The sequence below is a fragment of the Ahaetulla prasina genome, chromosome 3 (genome assembly GCF_028640845.1).
Source record: "Ahaetulla prasina isolate Xishuangbanna chromosome 3, ASM2864084v1, whole genome shotgun sequence".
NCBI classification, from domain to species: domain Eukaryota; kingdom Metazoa; phylum Chordata; class Lepidosauria; order Squamata; family Colubridae; genus Ahaetulla; species Ahaetulla prasina.
In genome coordinates, this window is record NC_080541.1 from 150,878,627 (window position 1) to 150,893,061 (window position 14,435).

The window sequence follows — 14,435 nt, forward strand, 5'->3', positions numbered from 1 at the left end:
GGTACTTTAAAAGCAATGTGGGAATAAATGTAACAATAAATCATAGATATACCATACAATCATGACCATCTGCAGGAAGGAAGAAGGGGCAAGTGATATTGTACACATCACATCACCACAAAAATGACACAAATTACAGATTGTGCACCATCACATTGTGACACAATTGATTTATTATAACTTAGGCAATTTTTATCTTTTGTGCAATGATATTTGGATCCACGAGTCATCACTGTGGTTGCTACAATCTGGCTGGGATTGCTGCGTGCAAGGAAGAGATTTAAATCAGAGTCAGAGAATCTTAGATGCTCACAGGGCACCAGCTTTAAAATGTCCTGTTGAAAACTGATTAGTCACTAAATTGGACAAGTTCTTGAGGGTACTTTGGCAAGCTACCCTAGATACACTCATCGGAGAGAGTTACTACGGTATCAACTGTTTGGTTCCCCAAACCCCATCATCACTAGAACATTTAAATCTGAATAAAAGATGTCAACTTTTAGAGAAGTTTATAGAAACACATATCCATATATTTATCTTAGATCTCAGTGGCTTGAGATCCTATTGATATTGATACCTTTCTAAATGCCTGATGGGCTATCAAGGCATTGCAATGGTTTTGATTCTCCTTGGATCATGTCAAGAACCATATTATTCTAATTTTTCTTCTACTAAGCATTTAAAAAAAAGAAAGGAAAAAAGAAAAAAAAGGAAGAAAAGAAAAAGATAAGAATGATGTTTGCAATGAGATCAAATTGTTTAATGTTTCATTAATTAGCTTAAATGTTTTTTAAAAATATTATTCTTTTCATAAATAACTCAAGTTTCTATGTTGATATACAAGTTTTCTTTAATATGTATGACATTCTGAGCACGTAGCATTTCGGTAGCATCATATATAACACTATGATCAAAACAAATCTCAGTGAAAACATTACGGAACAGATATAGAAAGCATAGATATGTTTGACAAAACAATATCGTATACCGATAACATAAGAGAACATTAGTATTAGCTACTCATTGTCAAATGATGTCAGAAATTGCACCGTTAACATAGTTATAGAAACAGAATCTATTAGTAATGCATTTTTTTACAGATTATCGTGATAATGATTAGTTTTTATATGGTCTACGAACAGACAAACACACACCCATACATGCATATTGTCATATACAGTCTGTGGGGGGGAATGGAGTTTTTTAGACCTGAGTTTCTCCCACCCTCCTTTTGGGACAGACTGCCTGCATCCCATTCTCAGTCTCGACCACTGATAACACCTGTACTGTGTTTATGCAACCTTCTTGTCTTTTCCCAGTCTTTTTGTTTCCTGCTGTGCCATCTCCTCAGACTGGTTTACTTAAGAAGCCCACAAAAAGAAATTGACACTAAAATAATATTTTATGTACTTAATTAAAATTCACTAATCTGTGTTCTTTGGCACTTTAACAATATCTCAGACTATGCCCACCCAGATTCTGCATTGCTAGCTTTGGTCACAGTAAAAGGCAAACTTGTCCTTTTATTTATGATGGTTGAAGCAGATGGAGAAGTTAGACTACTGACTTTCATATTTTTACAATTTTGGGAGGAGCGAGTATCTATTGTTGGTATAGTTTTCTTGGAATATTCAATTTTAAACAAGAGCTCAAAACTTTCTTGTTCCATCAAGCAGGGCTGGCCTAATGATTTTAATTGAGGTTTTTAGTGGGGTTTTAAATTTTTTAGACTTTTATACTTCTATTTTTAATTATTGCTTATTGAATCAGTTTTTTAACTATATTGTATTTTAACTGCTCTGGTATTTGTATTTTATTTGTATTGTACACTGCCCTGAGTCCTCGGAGAAGGGCGGTATAAAAGTTTAAATAATAAATAATAAATAAATAAATAATAATCAGAAAAACACTTTCAATAACTTTAAAGTGAAGGTCACAACCCTGATTGGTTACAAGTGCCACTGGCTACAACACTTGTGCCCAGTATTATACAAACTCACCTCCATAAGATAAAATAGACTGTTTTGGAAGATTTTTAAGTGACAGAAGTTTGCATTAATATGGTCCTTTATTTCAACATGGCCTACCTTTAGCACAATGAAATATTTTTGCTAAGCAGTTTTATGTCGTGTAACTGTTGGTAAAACTTCATAGCTATTGGTCCCAATCATTTTGTACTAAAGTTGACTAAAATACTTGTAGCTTGTAATGTGATGTGTCAATGGATTATGATAATTGCACCAGGGGGCAGGGCGATATGGGGGGGGTGGTGTTCCTCCACAACAGTCCATTTCTCTGGGAAATTAGTTGTCCACTCCTGGTCTAGCCCATATGCTTTGCAGATGTTCCAGTACATAATGTCAGCTCCTTGGTTGTGCTGTTCAGTGTATGCCATTGCTGTCCACATCTTGCACCAGTATAGTGCATAGTGATGTGTTGGGCTGCCTCTAAGGCCTCTCTGCATAGTCTGCATCTTGGGTCCTGTTGAGTTTGGTAGACCTATAGTTTTGGTGTCTAGTGCAAATGTGTGTGTGCGTGTGCACTTCGCTTGCATGCACCACCTCTGCCCATGTGCATGGCCTGCACATGCGCAGTGCTCTCACACTACATCTGAGTGGGTGGGCGGAGCCTCCCACAGTCACCGCTACCGGTTTGCCTGATCCGGAGAGAATTAGCTGAATCCCACCACTGGCCTAGTGCTTGTTCTTGTGCTATTATCAGTGCTTCAGTGCTGTCTTTAGTCTAAACCTTTCCAGCCACTAGTAGAATTTATTTATTTTATTATTTTATTTATTTATTTGTTGAGTACGTATTAGATAATATATAATTAAATGGAACATTAGGACAGGGATGGTAGGCACGGTGATGCTCTTATGCATGCCGCTATGTCTGACACCTCAGCTAACTGCCGATGGTTCATCCCATGAAGGGTCTTGTCTTGTCATGGCACTTGATCTTGATCTTCCTCCCATGTCTGCTCCTGCCTCAAGCATTGTCTTAGAAACTCATCTTTGGGTGCCATCTTACAGATGTACTCCTAGATGCTCTAGATTTTGGGCAGTGGCTTTGACACTCATGAGATCCCACCTGCCCTCTCTCTGATTGATGTGCAGTCTTTGGATGTTGGATTCGAGGTGGAAACGTGAAGAACATACGTTGTGAGGAGCTTCACCTATATTGATTTAGTTGAATGTTCTTTTCCATTGTTTCTTGAAAGAATCCCATCCAAGTCATCTCAATAGCAAAATTAAAATGAAAAAAAAATGTTATTTATGTCTGTAAGCTATTTCTAAAAAAATATTTTAAGATAATAAGATGTTCATTTAATAGCAATCAGCTACCTTTTCCTAGAACCCAGCCAAGCTTGATTGGCGTTGATTTAAAAGATTAAGCAGAAGCATACTGATGAGTATTTGGATGGAAAACCATGACAAAATATAGTCTGAGCTATAGGCTCAATTGGAAAATAAAAAAAACTTTTTTTTGAGAAAAAAGCAATGGCAAGTCACTTCTGTATTGTTGCTAACAACACAGAAGACATTATTGTCCACCAAATTGCCAGGAATCAAGTGTGGTGTGAAGCAGATTTTATTGATTTATTTAAAATAATCCTGTCTGATGAGCATTTTGGAAAAGAGTTGCACATTAGTTTTGACCTTCAGAGTTTAATAATTTTAATAAAGGTTGTATACGTTTTATTGGAAGCATTTTGCTTTTGTCACGCCCTTCCTTCTTTTGGGGGGAAACAGTTCACCACAGTGCTAGCCAGGGCTTTTACACGACTTTTAAGAAATGTTTCAAATTGCCATTTTCGAAGGTTCTTCGCCACCCTGACCAAATGCCTCAAAAAGTGACTTTTTTAAAAAAAAAAAGAAACAGCTGCGGCATTCATAATAATAGCGCCCATTTCTTGTTTTGTTTTGTTTTTTAGGTAAGAGAGAAGGCGCGGTCCAATGAGAGCGCATCCAACGATTGCAATGGCGCTTTCCTCACGGCCACCGAAGAGCGGCCGGACTTCGCGCGGGACAAAAACCGAAGGCGGCGGCGGCGGCGGCGGCGGCGGCCTCAACTTTTTCCCCCTAGCGGCGAGCGCGCGCCACCCGCGTGCCCTCTCGCGCTTTGTCTTTTCCGCTCGGCGGCCGCAGGGGGAAGAGTGGCGCGCGGGACTGGAGGCAGCGCGAGCTCCTCTCAAGATGAGCTTGATGATGTAATCGCAAGTCAGTGAGCGATGAAATTCAACACCGAGCCGCGGTGGGGAGGATTTGCTTCGCTTTGGGGTTGGCTGCTTGCTCCGCTCCAAAGCCAGAGGCTCTCGCCTTTCAGTGCCGAATGCCTGCGCTATTGCCACTAAAAAACGCTGCAAAGAGCAATCTGAAATCTCTTCGCCGCACCGCCCCCCCCCCGCACCGCCTCACCTCGCCCCCTTGCCTAAGCCTTTAGTCTTCTGGAGGTGCTGCCTCTTCCCCAACAGTTCCGAAGGCTCTTCCTTCGCTGCTGCCTTCCACCGCTGACGATCTCCCCAAGTCCAATTTGCAAGCAAGTCGAGCGCAGCAACTTTCGTAAACGAATAAACAAAACAAAGGCAATCTTCTCCAAACCACACACACAGACACAGACACAGGACGTCTTTTCCTGAGCCACACGTGAACTCCCTCTCCAGTTCTGGCCGCGCGGAGTGTACACTATGTGGAAGAAACGCTAAAGGGAAGCGGGCGCTGGGCAAAAGCCAAAAAGAAGCGACTCCCAGGTTCCGGAGGTCGTTTTCATGGACAGTACTTGAACCCTGAGAGGTCCGGGAGAGTAGGCTTCTGATTTCGGTTAGAACTTCGCTGCTCGGACAAATGCAGACAAATGCATTTAGGAGCTCAAAGGACAAGGAGTGGAAGCATCTCTCCCACGGCACAAACGTGAGTAGAAGAAAGGACACCGGAGGGAGGGAGGGGGTGGCAGGGAGGCCAAAGCAGTCGGCGAAGGGGCGGCGGGTTGCTGCCTGAGGACCCTGTGCTGCGCCCGTCTTGTCAGTGTCTGAACCCCTTGTCTATGGATGAGCCGCTTCGGGTTCAAAATCAAGGGGATAAATAAGGCAGTGGTCCATGGGACATAGTTCGCAGGGAATAAGGACCACTGTATTCACAGCGGGTCTTTTGGAGTCTAAAGGATGGCGGTAGGCATAACATTGCCCTCCCTCGCACACACATCTGTGGTTATTTCATGATTAACATCATCATGATCGTCATCATGATCACAGTGATGATGATGATGTGCATCGTGATCATCATCAACCTTTTTTTTTGGTATCTGTTTCCTAAGAAGCTGACCCAGCTTTTCCCGACACAGTGCCCTTTACATGTGCTGGATGGATGGCTTACAAAACTCATCATCTCCAGTGAGTGGAACACATCTGGAGGGCATCTGGTTGGGGAAAGCTGGGCTATCCTGTTCGTTGATGTTTAAAACAATCATGTGGCGGAAAAGGAAGAGGAAAAAGTTGGCTGGCGGGTTTCCCAATTCTGCATAAAATGGAAAGAGTCCCGGGCTGTAAATTAGGAGGTGTGCTTATCTACAGAGATAGGGTGAGGGAGAAGAGTGGGAGATAACTGGTTTTCTAAAAAAATTAAAAGTGTTTGCATTTATTTTTAATTTTTTCAATTTTGTTTTCCAATGTGAGATGTTGAAAAATGTTGCTTTGATCTGGATATTAACTATGGGGCAGATTCATGTTAATAAATTATAATCCAGATAAAAAAAAGAACAAGTATCTTATATTACATACCATATCTATAGTTCTCAAGTGAATTCCTTTGATGGTTATTATTATTATTATTATTATTATTATTATTATTATTATTATTATTATTATTATTATCATCAACATCATCACTAGTAGTAGTAGTAGTAGTACCAGTAGGAGGAGGAGGAGGAGAGAAGAGGAACTTGTGTGTTTTATTCAGTGCTACTTAATCTAACAAGTCATGATGGAAAAGTCCTTCAGTTTCAGCACACTTATATGTTCACGCAATTCTTCCTACCAAATATTCAAATTCAGTAAAATCCAACATTATTTTTTGTGAGTTTTCTTACTTTTGAATTTCTAGTAGGACAGTCTCCATTAAGACAAAAACTGGTTCTTGTATTGTTCATCTAGTTAATAAAAGGTCTTCTGAGGTAAAGAAATAGGCTCTATCTTAGGCTGCAGGTTCTTATGGACACCCTTAAGATCTATTGAAAATATTAATTCTTTGTAAGGTTGTTTTCTTCACCAAGAAGACCTTCTTTGTGCATGTTTTTAAACAGATGAAACCTTTTGATTTTAAGTAGATTTAACTGCATGCTAGAGAATGTTGCTTGCAAGACTTTGGTATGCACAAAATGGTACCATGAACATGGTACCATAGCATTTATTTTCTCAACCTTGCAGCTCTGTTTGTGTAAGAAAGAAAAAGTTTCCGAAGATTATTGTTTATAGATATGAAAGGCAAGAGGGAAATGAATTGGAACTTTTCCCCAAACTCACATTGTCTTTCCCACTTTACAGGTAGATGCTGTTTTCATTGGTCAGGTTGCCAAATTATAACTATAGTTTTTCTCTCTAGTTCATCTTCAGTAATTATCTTTTTCTTCCCTGAAGCCAACAGAAGCAAAGAAGCATTTATAATTACTTGCAGCAGGTTGATATGTTGGCGTGATTTCAAGCATAAAACTCCAGGTGATTTTTTGGGGGGAAGCAGTTTGATTTCTCCTAGGCTTTGCCTTTGTTTCTGTTTAGAAAAGGAACTGTTTCTATTGGCTAGCCAATTTTTAATATAGTACAGCAGTCTCTTAGGCTTGCTTTCTATAAGTAAATATTTTAGCATGCTAGGTAATCTTTCGATGGATAAGCGAAACAGCAATGTGACTGTTCTGTCAAGAGCTGTAAGCTGTTTCTTCCCTTTGTACCTTTCTGGTTTGAATTAATCTGTATATGTCAGATGTGTGTCTGCTTTTAAGTTCTAGTTTTTATTGAGATACTAAACCTGTTTGTGCAGTGACATTTTAGTTGCAGGTGAGTATTCACATGACTAACAATTTTTTGATCCAGGATAAAAGACACCCTGTATATTAATAAGCAGTGATCAGGGAAAAAACAGAAATTCTGTCATTGGTACCTATTTTTTTAATGCCCTAACCTTTCCAAGATAGATTGAATGTTCATATCAGAAGAAGGAATTTGTTAAATTCAAGCATTTTGACATTATCAATATGGAAATGTCATCACGTTCACTCCAGGTAGGGAAACATTTCTCACTGGTTTCCATAGATAATAACCGCGTGACAATCACATTATGATGGGTATAGTAGATATGGTCAGGTGAACTTCCTTGTATTTAAAAACCACAAGAGAGGCAATTGTAAAACAAGTTAGCCAGAGATGATTTATCTTCCAACTACACATTTAGAAGTCCAGGAAAAGGGGTCTGGGACTTGGTATGTGTGGAAAACCTGTGCTAATCAGGTTCTACTCTTGTGTGAGAAAGTTACATAAATACGAAATACAAATAGGTTGGGAAGTTTTCATGCTTATTCAGTGTGTGGTTGCTGTTTCTGAACTTTCCTAACATGATAACTGTAAATCTTCATTTTCAGTACTGCTAGCCTTCTTTGACACTATCTCCAATATCAGAACTAGCTCAAGGGTATGAAAGAACTACTATTCCCTGCATAGATGGGGAGGAATAGGCTCCAACTCAACCCTACCAAGACAGAGTGGCTGTGGGTTCCGGCGTCCCAGTACAGTCAGCTTACGCCTTCGCTGACTGTGGGGGGTGAAGTTCTGACCCCCAGGGGAAGGGTGCGCAACTTGGTCCTTTTTCTTGGACGATCGGCCGTCTTTAGAAGAACATTTGACGGCCGTCGCCAGGGGAGCATTTTATCAGGTTTGCCTGATGCGCCAATTGCGCCCCTTTCTTGACCGGGACTCCTTACGCACGGTCACTCACGCCCTCGTTACCTCTCGCCTGGACTATTGCAATGCTCTCTACATGGGGCTTCCCTTGAAGAGCACCGGGAGGCTCCAGCTAGTCCAGAATGCGGCTGCGCGGGTAATTGTGGGAGCATCACGTTGCTTCCATATAACACCTATCCTGCGCAGCCTGCACTGGCTGCCGGTAGCCTTCCGGGTGCAATTCAAGGTGTTAGTGCTCACCTTTAAAGCACTCCATGGCTTAGGACCGGGCTATCTACAAGACCGCCTTCTGCCACCGATAGCCTCCCAACGACCTGTGCGCTCCCACAGAGCGGGCCTGCTCCGGGTGCCATCAGCCAAACAGTGCCGGCTGGTGACCCCCAGGGGGAGAGCCTTCTCTGTGGCAGCACCGACCCTATGGAATGAGTTACCTCCAGGATTACGCCAACTTCCCGACCTCCGTACCTTCAAGCGGGAACTAAAGACTCTGCTATTCAATCGGGCGGGACTAGCCTAAATATTATTTTAATTTAATATTTTAGTTTAACTTAATTTTAATTGAATTTTAAATTGTATTAATCTATTTATAATTTTATATTTTAGAGTTTTATATCGGTCTTTTGACCGTTTTAGTTTTAAATTGGCCGGTTAAATATTTCATTTTAAATGTATTTTAAATTTATTGTGTACCTATGTGTTTTAATAAGGCTGTACACCGCCCTGAGTCCTTCGGGAGAAGGGCGGTCTAGAAATCTAATTAATAAATAAATAAAATAGAGACTGGGGAGACTAGCAATTAATTCTTACAGGGCCTTTTATAACACTGCAATATTCTTTATCATATGGTTGCCTGAGGGGCATATATTGTAAATGGTGACATACCCAGATTTTTCTACCTTACCAATACGTTCTGATGTCTATCACTTGAAGCAACTGTCTTGTTCAGCCTAATGTTAAGGCTGTTCTTGTCCTAAATGTTGGTTTTTGTTCAGTGGAAGTAATGATAAGTTTAACCAGAAGATACAGTAAGTCTATTTCTGGTAAAATTAAACCAGGGATACTTTTTTTCCCTTCTCAAAAAGATACGCATCTATGAATTGGTTGTCATATAGAAAATGTTACTTCAGTTAGGCATCGATGCATATGCCTAAGATCCATATATTATATGAGAAATTAGGCATTATGACTGAATGCATACATTCCTGAAAGTTAGTCTGGCTAACGCTTCCTCTTTGATGAGAAAAATTGTATGATTCATTCATTTCAAAGTCTATGCAAAACATATGCTAAAAGCATGTAATACTGTTTTTATTCTGCTTTGGAAAAATATTCATATCGTATTAGCCTTTAACCATCAAAAAAGCAAGTTCAGAAAGTATTCCATTATTTCCTAATAAGGGAATTGAAGGAATTAATAGTGCATATACTAAGGTGTTTGGGATCCTTTGTTGGGTATGTTTGTATGTATTTGAATGGTGTTGGTTAGATTCACCATCTTGCTTTCTGCCTTATCTATTTTATGTTATATTTTTATTCTGTCTTATTTATACTGGGATTGTATGGGTTGGCTGGCGCCTAACTAAATAAATAAAACTACTGGATATTTTGCTTATGGAAAATGATTTTCATTTGCTTAGCACCTGTTTTCTCTGATTATAAATACTCTAATCATGCCTTCTCACTATGATGATACAATAATATAGATGTCAGGCCCTGCACTTGCATATAAAATTGCTTGCTTCCACTAATTTCAGTGGAACTAATACACTAATACAAGCACATTTGTAATGTGGTTCATCTTTACTTCTTTTTCTATTAGTGGGTTAGTGAAAGAAACACTTGGGGACATTTTTATTTTCATTATTACCCATAAAGCAATGTAAATGAAAGCCTCCCAATATATTTGCATCACAGCAATACCTAGTGATTTATGTTGTAGGTCACTTAGAGAATTTTTATCTTCTATACCCTAGCTGTTGTAGCTCTTTTAAATTGTAATTCAGAAACTGGGATTTTGAATGGTTAATTATAAAGTTTTACATTATGTCTTAGAGTAGGAGTGAAGCAGTGTGTGAAAACAAATGCTAGTTTTTTTCAATTTTAAATAGGAATTCTTCCCAAGGTTTGTTCCAATTATTCTTTGAATAGATTGCTACTCACTTGTCATGTGAGAGAGTATGTAAACATAGCCAACAGATGTTACAAGCATTAAAGTTGGAGAATTTACTTCAAACACTTGTCTACTCTTATCCCACAATCCTGGCAAAAAATGTTTACATAGTGTTTCCATGAATCCAGTGTAAACTATAAGGCTAATTTTCTTCTGCAGAAAATCTCCCAGAAATCTCCCAGCCATGTAAAGCATTTGGTTTTTAAGAAATTCCCTGTCCACCTTTTCTTGCCATTATCTTGAGAAACTTAGGATCTTCATTTTCCTTTAAGACAAAACATAAGACTTGCAAGATGAAGTTTGTATATTTTGTACAATATACTATTATTTTAAAATGCAATTTCTGTGCTTGGAACTTAAGAGAACTATTCTAGAATAGATATGACCATCTGCTTACTTATCAAGTAGCTGTGGGTGGATTTACTTACCATTTATCTTTTCACACTGTTTCCTCATTCTCTTGATAGTGTCTTTGATAGTTTCCTGGCTAGTTTGAGGACTTGTAAATTGAATCCAGATGAAGAAAAATATTTTGAAATGGGTGTAAAAAAGAATGAGGGGAAAGAAGTCATAAGCATTTTTCAGAACTGCAAAATCAGTGCCAGAATGAAATGTAACTTTTGAGATGACTATTACTTTTTAGCTGCTGCAAACAGTGTACCAATTCCTAGCACATCTTCAGTTATTTTCTGGAATAACTTGTAACTCCAAAGTACTAGCCTGTAATAAACTTTACATGTCTTGATATTTATTTATTTATTTATCTCCCTAGGGACTCAGGGCGGTTCACAGGCAAATAAAAAGGTACATATAAATACAGAATAAAATATCAATTAAAAAATTTATTCTACACAGCCAAATAATTAAAAAAGAACAATATAAATAATAAAACCCATTAAAACCAATATAAATTTAAAATCTAGTCCAGTCCTGCGCAGATGAATAGATATGTTTTAAGCTCGCGGCGGAAGGTTCGGAGGTCCGGAAGTTGACGAAGTCCTGGGGGGAGTTCGTTCCAGAGGGTGGGAGCCCCCACAGAGAAGGCCCTTCCCCTAGGTGTTGCCAAACGACACTGTCTAGCAGACGGCACCCTGAGGAGTCCCTCTCTGTGAGAGTGCACGGGTCGGTGAGAGGTATTCGATAGCAGCAGGCGGTCCCGTAAGTACCGTAAGGTATGGGGGAAAGAAAACTATGAAGAACTGCATGGGGAAGGGTAAACTTACATTTTCTCATAAACATTTTGCTCCAGTGTTTGTTTCTTGTGTTTTTATTTTTCAATTTTATATATACAAAGAGAAAGAAAAAGCCTACAAAATCCTACATCATTCATATAATAAGCAGTGTTAGACTTCTTTATTAATATCTTTTTTTATTGAAAAAGTTTTTAAAAACAAACAAACATTTGGGGGGAAATGTTTGTTTGTTTGTTTTTTTCTTTATTAATATCTTGTTATATGATTCATGCTGCACTTTGAGCATACTTCTAATTGGCTGAACCTGTCAATGTCTTTCTGGAAGAAAGAGGAAAGAGCAGATTGTGAGTTCTGGTCCCACCTTGGTCATGAAAGCCAGCTGACTTTGACCCAGTCACTCACTCTCAGCCCAATTCACCTCACAGGGTAGCTGTTACGGGGGAAACAGGAGAAGGAAGGAGTATTAGATACGTTTGCCACCCTGAATTATTTATAAAAATAATAAAGGAAGGATAAATAATCTAAAAAAGAAAAGACATGCACATGTTTAGTAATCATGGAACAATGTCTTTGTTGAATTAATAGGTGGTTTACCTATATGACATGTAGATGCCAAAATGATTTTCTGTTGACATTTATGTATTACTCCAGTGTGTGTGCGCGTGAAAGAAAATCAAACAAAAACTACATGGCTTCTCAGTTTGCTTCTGGAATTATTGTGAATGACAGACTGCAGCCCCATTCACAGCTGGCCAGACTGCATGCCAGATAGCAGCAGACACAGAGAAATGAAGAAGTCAGGCAGGAATAAATAAAGAGAAATGTCTCTTCCTCACATAGATACAAAGCGATTCTGCAGCCCCTCCTGAACTGGGGTGGGGGTGGGGGAAGGAAGAGCTATAGACACAAGCCAGGAAAAAGACCGAGATTTTTTTTCAGTATTCAGAAGCCCCCAAATTAACTTGCTGGAACCCCCAGGAAGCAGGAAATTCAGGGATAATACAGACAATGGGAATAATTCAGGCAATAGTTATTTCTGAACAGATAGGAATGTTGTATTAATTTTAATCTTCATTTTACTATCCTATACGAGTCTCTCCCATGTGGGTAGTTTAGTGTTTATACATGTCAGATTAAATCAATCAATCAGAGTAAATAATTTCTTGTTAGACTATTCTGTGATTTGGAATATTTGTAATCCACCTCTAGGCTCTTTACATTAAATTGCTCTGTAGCCATCTTGTGGTTTGCTTGGAGCACTGCACTTGACATAAAATTTGTTTCTTTATAATCCACTTAGAAGGCACTGTTTTATTGAAGCAACTCTATATGTTTCTTCTTTCACAGGGAGGGGCTATGTTTGCATTTTAATAACAATTTATCTTTCACTTAAAAAATGTATGATTTTTCTTTATCTCTTCTGTGATTGATTTATCTTCCATGGAAGTGCCAAAACTTGGTTCGTTCTCAGCATTATAGGAAGTGCTCCTATAGAAGTTACTTTTTTAAAAAAAGTTTCTACCTTTTAATCACCAAAAAAGGCAGGAAGTGAGAGCATTATTTCTCTAATATAACAGGGTTAGAGGAAGGATGCCGGCTGAGACACTCAGGGAAAATAGTAGATGGCAGGTGGAAAAACCAAATTGCTAAAGTGGGACACGGGGACAAGGTGAAAATCTAGATGTTTTCTTGGATAGGAATTTTGAGATTTATAGCCACCTACCTTTTGGGATAAGTCAGTTTTCCTGCAGAGCAACAACATGTATCCTACAGGGGAGGCCAGAATATTTTTCTCCTTTGAGACAGGCATCTAATTTGGGACAATTAAGTGGGCAATTCTCTCCCTCCCCCTTTTCTCCTTTTTTTTTTAACAGAAAAAAAAGCCCCCAAATTATATTCACTTCTTCAATAGGACAGCTAGGTTTGTTTAAGGAGCAGGGTTTTTCTGTATGCTTTTTTTGTCCAAAGAGTTGAAGGCATTTCATAGTGTCAGATTCTGAGAGTACAGTATTGTATCCGAGACTGTGGAAGCCAGCACATAGTTTAATTATATTGGATTTAATATATTAAGAATCTAAACCTAGATAGAATGAAAAACTGGAACTAAAAAAGAAGAAGGGAAGAATTGCATTCTACTGCCTTAAATGAATGTAACTGGAATTAAAGAGACTGAGGGAAGAAAGAAGGAACAGGCCTAACAATTAGAAAGAGGGAACTTTTTAAGTTTTAAGTTTTTAAGGAGCGTGCATAAGAGCACAAATGTGTCTACTGTTCCTGTCCTATCGTTCCCTTTCGTCATAACAAGTTAACATGGTTGTTGCATACTTTTGCTTATATATATATATTTCTTTTATAATGTGTTGATTTTCTTATGTTGATGTTTGTGTATACTGTTGTGACAAAATGAAATAAAAAAAAAAAACTTAAAGAGTGGAAGGCCTTCACTTGCAACCAGTCCAAATTTTTTAGCAGTTCCTATGAAAATATACAACTTTCCAAAGTACAAAGAGGACGACAGTCCTCGTCCCACTTCTTGGCTAACTTGAAAAAGAATTAACATGGCTACATAATAGAGGAAGAACAGTAAATGGCAGCTAAGGGAGCACACATGGTTCTCTGAAGGATCAGGAACAAAGGCATAAGATCTACACATCAATTCTGAGCAAATCCATGAGGTGGAAGGACAGGTACCTTAAGAAGCAAAGAAGGAATCCATATGCCCTTCAAGTGGTCCTTTTACAATAGAACACCACAGAAATATATCCTCTCCTGGGGAAAAGAGTTCTTGTAGAGGACAGTTGTCAGGAGCAAAACATAAGAGAGCAAGATAAATATAGATACTTGTCCAGTATCTATGAAAAGGTAGAAGGCAATCCACCCCCAGCAAGCTCAAAACTAATGTGTCATATATATTTATCTGCAAGCCCCATAGAAAACTAATTGTGCTCAGCAAGTTTCACAGATGCATCTTCAACTTGTCATATGACTCCCAAGTGGACACAAAAAGGGTAAGGCAAATTTTTCTGGATTGGATGTGGCAGGAATATAACCAAATATATAAATGGTGCAGTGGTTAGGATGCAGTACTGCAGGCTACTTCTGCTGATTGCCAGCTGCCAGCAGTTTGGCA

General features: G+C 38.9%; 1 protein-coding gene across 1 annotated transcript in view; it reads left to right on the forward strand.

The window, feature by feature from the left end:
* Nucleotides 1-4,184: 4,184 nt before the first annotated feature.
* The window catches only part of COL24A1 (collagen type XXIV alpha 1 chain), a 169,416-nt gene continuing 159,165 nt past the window's right edge, over nucleotides 4,185-14,435 (forward strand). The window contains exon 1 of the mRNA XM_058174721.1: nucleotides 4,185-4,907. Coding sequence (XP_058030704.1) covers nucleotides 4,852-4,907 — 56 coding nt within the window. The 5' untranslated portion in view covers nucleotides 4,185-4,851. The remainder of the gene's footprint in view (nucleotides 4,908-14,435) is intronic.